Raw genomic sequence first — 18,453 nt, 5'->3', positions numbered from 1 at the left:
AATATGTTAAATGCATTAAAGTCCTAGCCTCCAGTACCTGTGAACGTGACCTTATTTGCAACCAAGGTGTTTACAGATGTAATTAAGACAAGGAAATTAAGATGAGATCATCCTGGATTTAGGATGTACTCTAAATCCAATGAATGACATCCTTCTAAGAGGAAGGAGAGGGAGATTTGAGACACAGGCACTCGGGAAAGATGACTTTGTGAAGGAAGACAAGACAGCAACTGAGGGTGTGCTCCCACAAGCCAAGGAATGCCTAGAGTCATCAGGAGCTGGGAGGGCAAGGAAGGGGGTTTTCTCCCACAGACTTTGCAGGCAGCACAGCCCTACCAATACCTTAATTTCAGACTCCCAGCCTCTCGAACTATGAGAGGATATTTTCTGCTTTTTTAAGCCTCCAAGTTTGTGACTAATGATTATGACAACCCCAGGAATTGAATAAACTCTTTTCTGTCACTTTTTGTTCTCTCTTCTGAAAGACACTTCTGGTCCCTCTTGAGACTTTCTGCTGATGTTAAAGGCCCTCTCTCTTTGTGACTTGGAATCATCCACAGTTCCTTGACATGATTACTATAACTAGAAGATTATTGACTATTTCAGTTTTCTTATAGGAAAAGTAATCAAACATCTCACCCTTTCTTTGCATCTTATTTTGTTCATTTAGCAATTATATCATGAAATATCAGTAAATAAAATCATCAGATATCTATTTGTCTATAGAAGACAAGAGAAACCTAAATGTAAATCTCTGGACTGGACTGGCTGATCCACAATCCATTAGGAAACAAATTTATTGGTGAGTGAAACAAATTCACCATTATCAGCATGCAGTATAAATCAAGGCTAGGAGTCCTATTTAATTTTACACCTTGGTGATATTTTAAAGGTTTTTTACAGTAACTTGCAAGGAGTTAATGTGCTATGAATTCATTCCAGTACATTGATTTCTGCATTAGCTCAGTGAAAGATGCAGTTCTTTGGCAAAAGCAAACTTTTGGAGGTAAATTTGATTGGTCGTGTAATCCATAATTTAGAATCTTTAATAACAACTTATTTCATTGTTCATGGATAAAAATCACTGTCTGGATGACCCAACATTCCAGCAAATAAAAACATAATTGATGTTTCATTCTGAAGTTTATTCTATGCACATCTCAGCACAGAATGAGCTTTATTCTGTGCCCCAGGGCTTGCAGGAAGTTGGCTCTGAATGATCATGTTGTCATCTGCCTCTTCTAAGGTATTCATTCTGTAGTAGGTATTTTTGATGTTTCTTGTTGCCACCTTTAGGAATTAGGTTTAAGTGCTGGTGCTCGTAAGATGCAGGGACTGATGGCCATAGCACTCAATCCACTCAGTGAAGCTTAAACTTCAGGACCTCCCTCTTGCATGCACCTTTTCCGAAGTGGAGCTTTCTAGGTAGACTCCTCTTGTGTTCTTTCATGTGATCAGATATGGAGTGGGTTAAGAGATTGGAGACCTGGAGTCCAGTTAAGGAGTGATTATAATAGTCCAGGTGAGAGATAATGAGCATCTGGCCTTGGCTGGTGGAAGCAGACTTGGAAAGACAGAGATGGACTCAAAACACAATTGATTTACTGATCCAGTAAAAAATTGCTCATTTTGTCAATGTTATCTTAGCCTTTAATTTATATGGAAATGATCTGGAATGAGAAATGGCACCAAATTTGAAAATTATTACCCTATAATTTTTCTGTTTAAGCATCTTCACAGAATTATGTTCTCTATCAATCACTAGCACCAGAAACAAGATAAGGAAAAAACATTTTTACCTTGCTATATAGCTTTTAGTAATGGTAAAATATTAATATGCTGCTTGTATTATATGTTATTTTTCCACAAACCCCTGCTTATTATATTTTTGACCTTACAGTATTAAACAGAATTTTTAAAAAGACATGCATTCTTATTTTTATTTTTTATTCTTTTATTTTTTATGCTATTTTTATTTTTATTCTTATTTTTATTTTATGCATTTTTATTTTCATGAGAGAAAATTGAATGATTGAGATTTAATATTTTATTCCAGATCACATAAGGTCAGACCTTGGTTTATAATCCATATCACTAGTCCTTTTTTAAAATAATAAATTATATATTTTCCTGAAATACATACCTATAGGCTCAACTTTTGCAAAGTCACATTCTCATTGGATGATGCTGCCATTCAGACTGTGATAACTGCTGATACAACTTAATCTTATTTTCCTAGGACATTATGTATAGATGCTCGAACTACTCTAAATATTTTTATGACCAACCTAGATAGCATATTAAAAGGCAGAGACATTATTTTGCCAACAAAGGTCCGTCTAGTCAAGACTATGGTTTTTCCAGTGGTCATGTATGGATGTGAGAGTTGGACTGTGAAGAAAGCTGAGTGCCGAAGAATTGATATTTTTGAACTGTGGTGTTGGAGAAGACCCTTGAGAGTCCCTTGGACTGCAAGAAAATTCAACCAGTCCATCCTAAAGGAGATCAGTCCTCGGTGTTCATTGGAAGGACTGATGTTGAAGCTGAAACTCCAATATTTGGGCCACCTGATGTGAAGAGTTGACTCATTGGAAAAGACCCTGATGCTGGGAGAGATTGGGGGCAGGAGGAGAAGGGGACAACAGCGGATAAGATGGCTGGATGGCATCACCGATTCGATGCACATGAGTTTGGGTAGACTCTGGGAGTTGGTGATGGACAGGGAGGCCTGGTGTGCTGCGATTCATGGGGTCACATAGTCGGACATGACTGAGCAACTGAACTGAACTGAGTGCTCTTTACTTGATCTTCTGAAGATATACTTTCTTATGCCACTGTTGATGCGTTAGAATAAGATAGGTTATGGTATGGTAACAAATGAAACTGAGAGTTTCAAAATCCCAGAGAATGAAAGCCATTAAGATCATTCAGTATCCGTGTCCATTGTGCATTGGCTGGTGTTTTTGGACCCTCTGGCATATAGAAGGAAAGAGGGGAACAAATTACACTCCAGCTCTTTTATTAAAAATAATTCTTTACTTAATTAATTTACTTGGTTGCTCCTGGTCTTAGTCGCAGCATGTGAAACCTAGTTCCCAGACCAGGGATTGAACCTAGGTCCCCTGCATTGGGACCGTGGAGTCTTAGCCACTGGACCATGAGGGAAATCCCTACACTTGAGCTCCTAACGCTGCCACCTGGAACTGACACACTTCACTTCTGCTTACACTTCACTGGATATAGCAAGAAGATCACATCTCAATTCTAGAGTCAGGGAAGTGTAATCACGCCATATGTCCAGAAGCAAAACCAAAAGTATTTGGAGAATAGCACTGATGACGTGACAAGAATAACAGTGTCTCAGATGTGCTCTGAGATCAGCTTTCAGAACTTTGAAAGAAAGTGTAAATTACTGACTGGTATAATTTAAGTCAAGATTTTCTCAGGGAGAGGAGATGTCACGAGAGGACTTTATACAGGCTCTTGCAGCCACAGTCCTACAAATTACCCCGTAATATTGTCTTGTCTACAATCTGCAGCTTTGCAGTGTTTCAAATGCCAAGTTTATTATGTGGTTAAAGCATTCAGTCACTTTAATTCTAACAGCATGTATTTGCAGTAATGATAAAAACTGCTTTGGTATATACAGTCCTAATTGAATGGTTCAAATGATTCTGTGTCTAGTGTTTCATTTGTCCTAACATCCTTAATATCTTCTAAGAGCAAAATCTCTCTTCTGTCTGCCTAGAGGAGCCAGATACAAGGCTATTAATGCTGAAACTTTGTCTATATGAACACCTGCAGATACCATCTATATTAAATTGCCTGGGTAATTCAATTTAGAAGATCAGTTCTTTATATGATTCGGTTGATTGATTAAATTGACACTGATACATTTACTTTGAGTAAGTGAACCAGGTTGAGCAATTAGTCAAAAACCTGTGCCTCCTGAAAAAATGCGCCAGTCTTTTATTTTCATGTGATAGACAGTTGAAGCCAGAATCTGTTTGTTACCTCAGATTGTTATATGATTTATATATATTATTTGTATCGTATAATTAAAGTCATTGATTATATACTATGTTTTTTTTTCCTTACTTATAAGACTGCTTTCTAGAAAAATGTGAAATTCTTTAGGGCCAGGGTTGATTTTCTGTTTTGTTACTCTAGAACCAAAGAGTACATTCTGGGGTCAAAATAATTATTTTTTCCTACTTAATTGTGAGCTGTGTATCTCCATCAAGTCTGGATTCAACTTTCCTTTCTAATTCTGACCAGTCTATAGGTTGAAGCTTTTGACCTTAATGACTTTCAATAGCTTTTAATCTGAAAGTTTACCAATAAATTATATTTTTAATTAAGAAAACTAGTTGACAGATGATTTTATTTCTGGTAGATGTAATAAAATTTAATACATAATTATGCTGTGAAATTTTTGAGTTTTAGGGAATCCAGAAAACTTTTTCCTTAATGTGATTATTAGATCTTTGTATGACTTCTTATTTAGCTGTATTCAGGTATCTGATAAGATTGTGGATCCAAATAAGCTACTTTGTTATTTGCAGTACCATAACCATATTTTATAATGGTTAATATTAGAGAGTCTGTGCTAATGGGTTTTCATATATGCAGTAAAGGTATTCTTCTACCAGTAGGGAATATATTTTCAAAACTGTTCTTTTTATTGTTGCTATTGTTATTCAGTCGCTCAATTGTGTCTGACTCTTTGCAACCCCATGGACTGCAGCATGCCATGCTCCTCTGTCCTTCACTATATCCCGGAGTTTGCTCAAACTCATATCCATTGAGTCGGTGATGCCATCCAACCATCTCATCCCCTGTTACCCGCTTCTCCTCCTGCCCACAATCTTTCCTAGCATCAGGATCTTTTCCAGTGAATCAGCTCTTCCTATCAAGTAACTCTTCACATCAGGTGGCTCTTCGCATCAGCTCCAAATATTGAAGTTTCAGCATCAATCCTTCCAGTGAATATTCAGGGTTGATTTCCTTTAGGATTGACTGGTTTGATCTCCTTGCTATCCAAGGGACTCTCAAGAGTCTTCTCCAGCACCACAGTTCAAAAACATCAATTCTTCCATGCCATAACTCAAAATTTTAAAGGAAGAAACAATGGTACTTTAGGTGCTTTCCAGCTCTTCCCTTCTCAGGCCTCCAGATGCCTAAACAAGGTTAGGCCCATTTTTGAAAGACTGCATCTTTGAAAGAATGTAACTGCTGTTCATGAGCAGTATTCTCAGTTCAAAATATAAATGCACAACAGCAAGCTGGTACTTCAGTTCACACTCTAGCCACATGCTAGTGGACTGAGATTTTAAACAGATGTTTGTCAGTGTTTCCCTTAAGAACAATGGCAAAGTATTGATCTAATTTCTCAAATTCTTTCCTGTGATAATATTAAAACATCTGCCCCCATGCTTTCCCCACCTTTTCTGAAGAATATCTAAACCATTCTGACTGAAATCATCACATACTTTTAAGTATGGTATATTTTACCAGATAAATGATAGGACTAAAGTGTATAAATAAATCTTTAAATATGGACAAATGAAGACATGATATCATTCTAACTCACAAAGTTCTTCCAGATTTTCACTTTGAACTGGGGAAGAGATGAGCAACATTTTATTTTTGGTAGTGTGTTTTTATTCTTTTAGCAGTGTTAGTCAATAGAACATTCACTGTCTAGGCAGATGTTTGCTATTACTTTACACAGTGGGAAAATATAAGTAAATTAACCTAGGTTATTTCCTCAGGCTTAATATCATCAATATTTCCTTCTTTCACATCTTCCAAAACAAGATTTTCAGGGGGCAGTGAGAGGTGTGAAGGGGAAGTGTTAGTACTTGAATGCTAAAAGAAAAATATCCACAGCACATAATATCCTGAGAAGTGGTCTTATCGATGAGGCCATCAATTTTAGAGAGCTGAGTTCTACATCTGTTGAGCTAACCTAAAGAGCAATGGGCTGCCATCTATGGAGTCACACAGAGTTGGACACGACTGAAGCGACTTAGCAGCAGCAGCAGCAGCAGCAGCAGCAAAGAGAAATATGTGGGGATTAATAATATAGATTGAAACCAGGTTCCTGGGCTTCAGCCCTTTTGGGAGTAAGTCATTAAATTCCTCCAGCTATAACATACAGATTCTATTAATATATTTTATTCAGCTCATCTTTATCTGTAATATCAAGATACTTTTTGAATACCTACTATGTACAATGTATATGTCTTATAAAATCACTATGTTGTTGCATTCTGTACTGATAATTTTATAATAACTACTTCATGCTCAATTTCATATGCATACAGATAACTAAAATAGAACATGAAGGCATCTACAGGTCAAGTAATATGTTGGTCCAAGCAACACATTCTGCTTATAAATTATAGTGTAAAATATTTTCAGTAGAAAAAGTGCTTCTTTCATAGCAGTTGGGTTTAGATTTATGAATGTGGCCAGTGCAGCTAGTCTGTGGTATGTTTTATGTAAATGAACTTTTAAAACATTATTGAAGTTTCCATAGTCAGAAATTGGAAGTCTCTTATGGCAGGTTAACTTGTAGGTAGCCACATTTGATCATATTCTATTACCAATAGCTGCAAGTATTATGTATATATAACTAATCCTTTCAATTATAAGATAGGTATAAAACTATGAAGTTATTAATGGTTCTCAGTATGGTCTTTCCTTTGGAGAATACTCTAGCATGCCAATAACTATTTTGAAAAATAAATGTCACTGTTGTTCAAATCTGTTGAATTTCAGAATTATATTTTACTCATTGAATTTATGACCTTGACTTTCATAGAAATCCTCTGGTTTCATGTCTTATCATGGGAAAAAAAAAGAAAAACATATCGCTAAGAGGCCCTGTAATTAAAAACCCTTCAATATGTAAATATAGATGATATTTATATTAAATCTCCTTGATTTAAAAAAGCATCTAATTCAAAATCTGTTTTAAAATAGAATCTAAGTAGACACACAAGGATTAACAAGCTATTTATATGAAGTCTCCTGAAATTTCATATTTGAAGCATTTACACCATGAAAATTAATTTCACTCAATTACTAATCTGCTTTTTTCATTCCGTAGCAAATGGAATCATTTTGTGACTCAGTTTCTCTATAAAACCAAGTATTGCCTGTGGCCTCTAGTTAATCCTATAGTTAGCATTTTTTATATACCTAGTACTAAGTTAATAATCAAAACACCTTAGTAATGACTGTACAATTATAACTATGATAAACAACAGAGAATGTTAACAATCCCAAATAGAATTTGTTTTCAACCTCGGAGGGATCCTTCTTGATGACTTAGGTATTTAAAATGTGCTCTTTCTTATCAGTGAGTGTTATTTGGGAATGTACAATCATTCTAGTATTAATGTATGAGAAATATAACTCTAAAATTAGTGAGAGAGTGTAGAGAGATAGCAAGTGGTGAAAAGATGGCTTATATAAGAAAATGATTATCTTTTCCATTGTGATATGAAGATAGAAGAAAAATATGGAAGTTCATACAAATATAGTCATAGAAAATTAAAAGAGTTTGTATTCATTCTTATTTCTTCTGAAAAACAACAGATCTTAAAAGTTTGAAGATAGGAGAGGAGGTTTGGTAAAGCTGTCATGTGGAATGGGAGTGAGGAGAAAACTCAGAAGAATCACCAAGCAGTGTGTGGCATTAGCACTGCCTTAATCTCCACTTGGTTTCCAGTATTAAGCACAGAGTAGGAAGGTAGTTGGACCAATTTAGATCTGAAGTTTTGCCAGACTGGGCATAGCAGCAGAGTGATGGGGCCAGATGGTCAACCATATTTCAAGAGAGTAGTTGAAGAGAGAGAGAGAGAGAGAGAGAGAGAGTGTGTGTGTGTGTGTGTCTGTCTGTCTGTGTGTGTGTGTTAGTCGCTAAGTTGTGTCCGATTCCTTGCGACCCCATTGACTATAGCATCTGAGCCACTAGGGAAGTAATGAAAGCTAAGCTGGTTAGAGGGAGAGCAGAGTGTTTTCATGAGGAAAGGCACAAATATTGTTGGAGAAGATGAAGGAGTCTATGTGGAAAGATTTCAAGATATAGGAGAGGGAAGGGCAGGAGGAAAACAAGTCAGGAGGTTGTTCTGAGACTAGGTTACACATTAGAATTCTCTGGGGATCTTTAAAAACTACCACTGTCCAGGTCCCATCCTCTGAGATTTGGTTGAATTAGTCCATCGTATAACCTGGCCAGTGGGAACATATTTTGGGGCCAAAGCTGAAAATCTTTGTTTAGACCCACTTATGAAGAATCTTATAGTTTTTGCAAAGTGATTATCACTTTATTTTCAAGGCAATAGAGAATCAGCAAAGGTTATAAAAGGACTAGTATAAATTACTATGTATTTTAGAAAAGTAACCTTTCCCTCAGAGTGACTGACCAATACCAAAGAGAATGATTAGGAGAAAAGGAGTCTCGTGGAGAGAATATTTCAGTATTCTGGGTCAGAAAGAGTTGAACCAAGGATGAACCAGAAGAATTATAGAGTAGGGGACATTGTTGTGATGCTTCAACATAAGAACTAATTAGTATATGTGTAAAATGATGGAGGCTGGTCTAAGGTAACTGAAATATTTTTTATTTTGGATAATCTGTTAGCTTTCAATTGCTGCATAACAAGTTAACATAGATGTAGCACTTCAAAACATGTCTTATCTCACAGTTTCCATGGGTCAGGAGTACAGCCATGGCCTCTCTAAATTCTTTGCTGAAGAGTCTCACCAGACTGTAATCGAGTTGTGAGTCAAGATTTAAGACTCTGCAGAGGTGTGATTGAGGGAAACTCCTGTTCCAAGCTCACTTGTAATTGTTGGCAGAATCATCTTCATGTATTACAACCCGCAGAGATAAGATGCCTGTTTTCTTGCTTGCTGAGAGCCAGGGGCTGTCCTCAGGCCCTAGAAGCTGCCTGTAGTCTCCTGCCCTGTGGCCTCACTGTAGACATGTTGTAGCACAGCTATTTGCTTCTTTAAGACCAGCAGGAGAATGTTGTTCTACACACACACAGAGACAAAAGGCCCAATCACTCTTTTAAAGTTTTTCACCTGATTAATTCAGGACCCCTCAGAATAATCTTCCTTTGTATTAATTCAAAATTTGGCATCTAAATAATATCTGTGCATTCCCTTCCCTTTTGCCACATACTATAATCTAATCACAGGTCTTGCCCAGATTCAAAGGGAAGAGATTATACAGGTATATACACCAGTATGGGCTTCCCTGGTGGCTCAGACGGTAAAGCGGCTGCCTGCAATGCAGGAGACCTGGGTTCAATCCCTGGGTCCGGAAGATCCCCTGGAGAAGGAAATGGCAACCCACTCTAGTACTCTTGCTTGGAAAATTCCATGGCCTGAGGAGCATGGTAGGCTACAGTCCATGGAATCAGAGAGTCAGACAGGACTAAGCTACTTCATATACCAGTACATAGAAATCAGATATGTTGCAGTTAATTAAGGTGAGGAATATAAGAAAATTAGAATGTTCTAGGAGAAAACTGGTGACCTCAGCTTTAGACATGTTAAATTTGAGGGTAATCAGGCATCTGATTAGAGTGGATCAGTAGGTGGCCTAGAACTTATTGGAGAGATGGCAATTGGGTATACATATCTGGTAATGATCTGTAGAGGTGATGGTTAATCAGAGAAAGATTGTAGCAAGAAGTGGGCTGAGGACAGGAATAAGAGCTTGGAAAGCTAGAACATCTGCAACTGTATTTCAGCCCTCACCTCTTGATTCCAGTCCAGTATCTCATGTACTACCTTTCACTATGCCTCATGTTTTCTTTAGTAGTATCCTGCTCTTCCTAATCCGTGGTTCAGTCTTTGCCCTCCTCCTACCAAGTCACACTACACAACAGTGAGAATCAAGATCGTTCTTTGTGAAAGCATTGCAGATTGAAGGCACTGAGACTGGCTATATTATGCTCTCTGTTCCCAGAAAAGGAAATGCAGATCCAGTGCAGGAGGAGATAGTACCATCATTAACCCTGAGCTGCTTCATTTCTTCTTATTAGAAAGGAAGACCTTGCGCTTTTCCCTTCTTCCTTCCTCAATCCCGGATTTGCCTATGAAGTAAGCAGATGGCACAAATTTGGAATGGAAAAGTAATCATATGCATCTCTCTTGGAAATCTTTTGTCTGTTTATTGAAACCCCTGCAGCAATATTGTTAGGCAATCTGATCTCTAATAATGGAAACAAAGTAAATTTGATCAGATTTTCTTCCCTTCTTTTAAATCTTTTCCAGGCTATATTCAAGAAGAATGCGTCATTCCTTGCCCATTTGATTGCAAGTTAAGCGACTGGTCAAGTTGGGGGTCTTGCAGTTCATCTTGCGGGATTGGAGTGAGAATTCGATCGAGATGGCTGAAAGAAAAACCATACAATGGAGGTCGCCCGTGTCCCAAATTGGATCTCAAGAATCAGGTAAAATACATGAAACAACAAATACAGAGCTGAAAAAGTATCTCCTTTATTATTTCCTGTTGAAATTGAAGTCATTATCTTGTTATAAGTAGCTCATATAAAGTTATTAGAAGTTCAGAAGAGTGGATAAGACGGTAGAAATTAATATAATAGAATTAGTAATAGAAGCTTTGCCCACTCCTAGGCAATGCCGAGAATGACTTGGTAATATTAGCTATAATGATGTTTACAAAAATTAAATCCAGTTGGTTTTTAGATTATCTTGAAATGTTATTTGATTAATCATATTATAAAAGGTTTTTGTATGTATATGTATGTAATAATGTTGGGAGAATATCAATTACTTTATGGCTGTAGATACAGTTAGTGGTCTCATCTGCATACCCCAAAACTGGTGTTCTGTTTTTCCCTTTACCTAACTCTTCATCCTAATTCTCTTTGTTCCTAATCTTGTCAGTGTTTTCACAGCTTTTTCTGTCTCTTCTGAGCTATTTTTCTACCTTTTCCCCCTAAATCAAAGCTGTTTTCATAAATGGAACCTAAAGCATACACTGTCATTTAGATATCAAATAAAATTGCCATCTTAAGCAAAGCTGATTAGAATATCTCATTTGAAAAGTGAAAGTGAAAGTGAAGTCGCTCAGTCGTGTCTGACTCTTTGCAACCCCCCATGGACACCAGGCTCCTCCGTCCATGGGATTTTCTAGGCAAGAGTACTGGAGTGGGTTGCCATTTCCTTCTCCATATTTCATTTAGCTTTACCCATATAATAGAAACTAAGATTTAATTAAGAATTATGATAGAGAACTCAAATTTCTCCCATGATTGCATACTGTTATTATACATGGACTGATCTATACATTTTAATTAATTGAGTAGGTAAAGTATAAGATGAGAGTTGTTAATAAGTTCTTTATTCTTAAGTGAAGTGTGTCTTAAACATGGGTCTGCAAATCCTTTATGACTCCGAAACTTTTAGCAGAATAGCTACACAGGCTTCTATTACTAAGTCTACTTGTTTCTTCCCTCTAATCCCCATTTTGGTCAGACTTTCTATAGAGATTGTTTAATGGAAGGGAAATCAATATCTAGTTAATTAATATAAATAACATGTCTAAATAACATAACTATTTCTATTTAGATATCATTTGTCATTTCAAGACTGACATCTCTAGCTGGTTTTGTAAGTTTTAATAAAAGATACATAACTTGCTGAAAGTGAAAAATTATTATAATGGCAAAAAGATTGTGTTCTAAGACAGGGCAAAGTATTAGGCTGGTCTTGTTTTTTTTTTTTTTTAAGTTATGTGGAGTAAAATGATGATCCTGGTTGCTTCCTTCAAAGCAAATATAAAGCATATTGGGGAAAAAACAGTTCAGAGGATTGCAAAATCCACGCAAATTTTGTCAAAAAAAAAAAAAAGTTTCAGGAAGGGAAGGATGAGATATGATTAATGAAAACAGGAGGGGAACAACCCAAATAGGGGAGTTTGAGTAGAGAAACCTCCTCAGTATGAAGAAAGGTATGACCCAGGTTGATGATCAGAAAGAGGACTTTGAAAGGAATCCTTTGTCTGAAGACTAGTTTACCCTTCCTAGGATATTTTCCAGGCATTTATTAAGGAAGGAAATAACTGCTAGGCATTTGTAATTATAAACAATGTGTGATAATTCTTTTGTCTCCTCAAAACAATAAAAGAAAGCAAAGCCTTTATAAAACTAGTGTTAAACACAAGTTTTAAATTGCTATTTTTAAGCAATTTAATCTAGTTACTGCTAATTAACTAGAAAATTATCCAGGGAGTAAAAGGACTTCATCTGAGCACAGATCCCAAAACTGTATTCTTACTATGTGTATACAAATGTATCAAAAACTCTCTATCAAATTTGAGAGTATGGATAAGATAAAGTACTTGTATGCCTGTTAGGACTTAAAGGAAACTTGTTCTAAACACTTAGTTCAGTTCAGTTGATTTGCTCAGTTGTGCCTGACTCTTTGTGACCCCATGAATGCAGCACACCAGGCCTCCCTGTCCATCATCATCTCCCAGAGTCTACCCAAACCCATGTCCATCGAGTCAGTGATGCCATTCAGCCATCTCATCCTCTGTCGTCCCCTTCTCCTCCTGCCCCCAATCCTTCCAAGCATCAGAGTCTTTTCCAATGAGTCAACTCTTCGCATGAGGTGGCCAAAATATTGAAATTTCAGCTTCAACATCAGTCCTTCCAATGAACACCCAGGACTGACCTCCTTCAGGATAGACTGGTTGGATCTCCTTGCAGTCCAAGGGACTCTCAAGAGTCTTCTCCAACACCACAGTTCAAAGGCATCAATACTTCGGCACTCAGCTTTCTTTGCCGTCCAAATCTCACATCCATACATGACTACTGGAAAAGCCATAGCCTTGACTAGATGGACCTTTGTTGGCAAAGTAATGTCTCTGCTTTTGAATATGCTATCTAGTTTGGTCATAACTTTTCTTCCAAGGAGTAAGCTTCTTTTAATCTCATAGCTGCAATCACTATCTGCAGTGATTTTGGAATCCAAAAAAATGAAGTCTGACACTGTTTCCACTGTTTCCCCATCTATTTGCCATGAAGTGATGGGAGCAGATGCCATGATCTTCATTTTCTGAATGTTGAGCTTTAAGCCAACTTTTTCACTCTCCTCTTCCACTTTCATCAAGAGGCTTTTTAGTTCCTCTTCACTTTCTGCCATAAGGGTGGTGTCATGTGCATATCTGAGGTGATTGATATTTCTCCTGGCAATCTTGATTCCAGCTTGTGCTTCTTCCAGCCCAGTGTTTCTCATGGTGTACTCTGCATATAAGTTAAATAAGCAGGGTGACAATATATAGCCTTGACATACTCCTTTTCCTATTTGGAACCCGTCTATTGTTCCATGTCCAGTTCTAACTGTTGCTTCCTGACCTGAATACAGGTTTCTCAAGAGACAGGTCAGATGGTCTGGTATTCCCATCTCTTTCAGAATTTTCCACAGTTGATTGTGATCTACACAGTCAAAGGCTTTGGCATAGTCAATAAAGCAGAAATAAATGTTTTTCTGGAACTCTCTTGCTTTTTCGATGATCCAGTGGATGTTGGCAATTTGATCTCTGGTTCCTCTGCCTTTTCTAAATCCAGCTTGAACATCTAGAAGTTCACAGTTCATGTACTGCTAAAGCCTGGCTTGGAGGATTTTGAGCATTACTTTACTAGCGTGTGAGATGAGTGCAATTGTGTGGTAGTCTGAGAATTCTTTGACATTGCCTTTTTTGGGGATTGGAATGAAAACTGACCTTTTCCAGTCTGTGGCCACTGCTGAGTTTTCCAACTTTGCTGGCATATTGAGTGCAGCACTTTCACAACGTCATCTTTCAGGATTTGAAATAGCTCAACTGGAATTCCATTACCTCCACTAGCTTTGTTCGTAGTGATGCTTTCTAAGGCCCACTTGACTTCACATTCCAGGATGTCTGGCTCTAGGTGAGTAACTAATGTTTAAAACATGTATCCTTAAGTAGTACAGACTAGAAATTAATCCCATGTTCAAGAATAATTTAGATAAATTCAATATGTGAAAGCTAAGCAAAGATGGGTTTGTCTGTAGGAGCTGTTTCTAGCTTTTCCATCAGGAAGGGAATGGATAGCATTCCAGAGACATTGGTTATGATGCTCAGAGTTGAATCCTGAAATATAGTTATCAGAAATCAAATTTAACATGGCATGTATTCTGATGCAAAGAGGTTTCAGGTATCTATAATAATGTGGTTTAAACTTGAAAAAGTTCACCCTAATCCATACTTGGTATTGTAACATAATTGATCAAGTTAGTAAATAATAAGCCCTCCCTCTCATTTGTAAGTCTATGAATGGCAAGGAAGAATGCTACTGTAAAAAATACTAAACATAAAGGAAATTGTCACTAGAGGCCTTTTGTTTCCTAAAGCATACCTTTACTTAAAGTGTATTTGTGGAAAGCTGTCTGTGGATTTCATTATATTTTTGCTCCTATGTACTGCAGACCACCCCCTTTGTGTGTGTGTGTGTGTGTGTGTGTGTGTGTTATTTGTTGAAGTTATCCACATTTTCTTAATTCATCTGAAGATAAATTGTCTGGAATTTTCATTATTTATGAAATATTCCCCAGCTTCTATTATTTATGGCAGTTCTTCTATAGAGCAGCTCGCTATTTGTTTCTCTGTGCTGGAAATTAGATCCAGTAGAGGTACACCCACGGAGGCTGTTTTGTAAAGTTCAATTTTACTACTGGCCTTAGGTTATTGGTCTTCTTTCCAATTGGTTTTTAGGTCTCAATTTATTGTCCTAGTTTTGGAACCAGAGTAATACTCTTTCATGTATTCACCCATAAGAAAGAACTTAAAAAATATAACCGAATTATAGCAGTGAGAAAAGTTCATATCTTTGGTACCTGTGCATAAAGAAGTTTCAGTATATGACAGATTGAACCTAACATACCATTTGAAAAACACTGAACTTTCTTATGTGTGTGTATTATATATACTTATTGTACACACATATATGTATGCATACATATATATGTATATTATGTGCAAGCTGTGTAAATGTTAGTATACCTGCATGTGCTTAGTCACTTTCCTCCTTTGTTTCATTTTACAACATGGGGTCTTTCTGAGGCAAGGGCTGTCTTTCTGCTTTTGTAACTCATTCTAGCCCCTGGTACACCATCCAGTGAATTGTCAAATTATATTCATTGGCTGCTTTATTTGAAAAGAAGCTTTCTCTCTGGGATGAGTAGGTGGCTAGCTCTATAGAAAGAATAAAATATATATTAGAACTCTGGTCTCTTAAACTGTGGTTTTTCATTTGAATTCTCAAAAAAACTTAAACTCTTCAGGAAGAAATAAGAACTCCAAATTGTCCTAAAGAATTGTTCACGATTTGACTGAAAAATCATGTGTTTGTATCTCCATTGAAATTTAACTCAGTGATATAAATGAAAGAGTTGATATTATGTATACAAGCTCATAAACTGCTCTGAGTCAGTTTGTGAAATCAATATTTATAATCTCTCATAAAAGGCCTCTCTTTTAAACTAAAACTTATCAACATGATAGCTCTTTCTCCAGAAGCACCAAAGTGACAGCAATCCTTTGATGGCTTTCTGCTGAGTGTATTTGTGATGCTAAATAGCTCCAGCATGCATCTTACCCAAAGCTTTCATTTAGCTAGAAAACTTCCAAATTGTTTATTGAATTATCAGGTCAGTTGCCTGATGTCCTTGCCTCTACTGTGCAAAATCAAATAGATAATATATTTTAATTTTTTACTATCTATAATGTAGTGAGTGGATTTAAGTGCACTGTACTATATCTTTTTGCTGTATTTTTTCTTTTGTAATTCTGCTTAACAGAAGAATAAATATGAGGACATTAAAGTTCCATTGGATTGACATTTCCCTTTATGAGTTCTTTACACAATTGAAAGCAAGAGAGGGGCAGGAAATTCCATGTTGTTTATATGTTACAAATCTATGTGTTCAATGCGCATGAGCAGAAATCTTACATTGGGATTCATTATCTATACTTTAAAAAAAATGTACCCTATCGATTTAAACACATTTCTGAAAGAGTTTTGATTATGTTTGCATCTGAATGAGAGGATATAAATTAAATGAATGTTTCCTAGAAACAATTTCTATTTTAAAGGTGTGTCTTTACCCCAAAGAGAAATGGCCTAAATTTGTAAATGATGAGTATAATTCATTTTATTTTTCATAGCTAGGTAATACTATTTTAAAGAATACTTTCTTTCCGAAAATAAACAGTTGTATTTTAGCAAGAGCATTTCTCCCTTAGAAGAACTTCGGATGAGAAAAGTTTTCCGTGGAGAAGTAGCTTATGTACATTTTAATATTGCTTCATTAATTATTAGTAGCATGTTGAGATGTGGAAAGAGGATAACTGTCATTCAATCTGAATGTTTGTTTACCCAGAAAAATATGGCTACACTTAATGCTTAATTTGATTTAACCAATTTTGGCCTCTTGGTTCCTTTGGACCTGCCTAACTTCCACTCATCCTAAGCTAGTCCAAATCATTCTTGGCAGAGTTCTGCTCACTCTGGAACTGGCAGGAGCCCCAGACGTTAATGGAGCAAGAAGTCATCTTCTTGAGCATTAATATGGAAGGCCCACACTTATCCATAATCAAGTACTGTTCTTGCATAGGGAGGTAGGGGTTGGTGATAGAGTATACCTTTGATAAGAACTCGTTGTAATTATGAAATATCATAGGTCACAAAATTAAGAGATACAGCATGATTTATTTCTTAGGGTTACTTGGGAGGATTTAATAAAGACAGATACTACTAAAACATTTCACCTCTCCCTGACATAGTAATTATTATAGCAAAGCTCAGGTACACGTCACGCCATCTCATAGACAGAGTGAAATGATTCCTGAAGGCTGGCATTCATCCATTCATATCCTTTATGGCTGTCTGCCAGTCCAAATGCTGTGCTTTCTACTTGTGACGAACCACTAACTGAGGTGAGTAGAGCTTGCAGGAGAAGCAATCTTTCATCTTCGCTCTCGCTCTGTCACCATTTCCAAGCAAAAGAAAAATCATATTTTCCTTCTCATGAGCTTCCTCTTCCCCCTACACTTGTATCTACACATACCCTATTGTTGATCATTCCAGAAGGACTGCCCCACATACTCAAACTCATTTTTAGTTTTTATGAAAGAGATTTCTATGTACCTCTAGATAATTCTCTACTAAGTTGGCTTGGCAAATTTTCCTAATGCTGTTGCTAAGCAGGGTTTCCAGGATTGGCAGGAGATAGCTATAAAATTGTGAAATGGGCAAATTTTGTCAAATTTTGTCTTTGGAACCCTTTCAAATGTGCTGTTATACCTCATATTATTCCTAGTCCCTTTACTCCTGAGGTTCTGAAATATTATATTAGGTAATATTAGCTTTACATTGGAGATGGCAATGGCAACCCACTCCAGTACTCTTGCCTGGAAAATACCATGGATGGAGGAGCCTGGTAGGCTACAGTCCATGAGGTCTCGAAGAGTCAGACAAGACTACGCGCCTTCACTTTCACTTTTCACTTTCATGCATTGGAGAAGAAGATGGCAACCCACTGCAGTATTCTTGTCTGGAGAATCCCAGGGACAGAGGAGCCTGGGAGTCAGACACAACTGAAGCAACTTAGCAGTAGCAGCCTCACATCATCTGTATTAGAAATTTTGCAAAACTGTCTTCTTAACAAGGTACTCAGGTAGAAGTGCTTAGGTATTTTTCTAGAAAAAAGTATTGGTAGAATCTACTTTTCAGATCTTTCCTGAATCATCCTACCTTTTAAGTTTTAAATGCAAATTGGAAACTTCCCTCCTCCTGTCATGCATTAAAAATCTGACTTTAACCACAAGCATAAGAAAGTTAGCCATGTGCTGATGGGGGTTTTGCTGCATGTGCATGTCAGTCATGTCTGCCTCTTGGCAACCCTGCCAGGCTCCTCTGTCCATTGGATTTCCCAGTCAAGAATACTGGAGTGGGTTTCCACTTCTTCCTCCAGGGCCTCTTCCCAATCCAGGGATCAAACCCAAGTCTCCTGCCTTTCCTGCATTGGCAGGCAGATTCTTAACCACTGAACTACCTGGAAGCTCTTCTAAACATAGCCTACTTAAGACTCACTTCAAAGAAAGATTCTAAATGGCACATTAATTTTCCAGTTCTTTTTTTTAAATTGAGATAAAATTGACATATAACTCTGTGTAAGTTTAAGATGTACAATGTGTGGATTTGATACACTTACACACTGTAATTTGATTGCCACTATAGCATTAGTTAAAATACCTCTCACATCACATAATCATCATTTCCTTTTTTGTGGTGAGAATAATTAAAACCTAGTCTCTTAGTCACTTGGAAATTTATAGTACAACTTCATGAACTATAATCACTGTGCTGTGAATTT

At 37.0% G+C, this 18,453-nt stretch overlaps 1 protein-coding gene across 1 annotated transcript in view; it reads left to right on the top strand.

The window, feature by feature from the left end:
- Window positions 1-18,453, top strand: part of THSD7B (thrombospondin type 1 domain containing 7B) — a 1,055,806-nt gene that overhangs the window by 794,070 nt on the left and 243,283 nt on the right. The window contains exon 15 of the mRNA XM_069574436.1: window positions 10,303-10,481. Coding sequence (XP_069430537.1) covers window positions 10,303-10,481 — 179 coding nt within the window. The remainder of the gene's footprint in view (window positions 1-10,302; window positions 10,482-18,453) is intronic.

Source organism: Ovis canadensis, chromosome 2, assembly GCF_042477335.2.
Source record: "Ovis canadensis isolate MfBH-ARS-UI-01 breed Bighorn chromosome 2, ARS-UI_OviCan_v2, whole genome shotgun sequence".
NCBI classification, from domain to species: Eukaryota; Metazoa; Chordata; class Mammalia; order Artiodactyla; family Bovidae; genus Ovis; species Ovis canadensis.
This window is presented reverse-complemented; position numbering and strand designations above follow the sequence as displayed.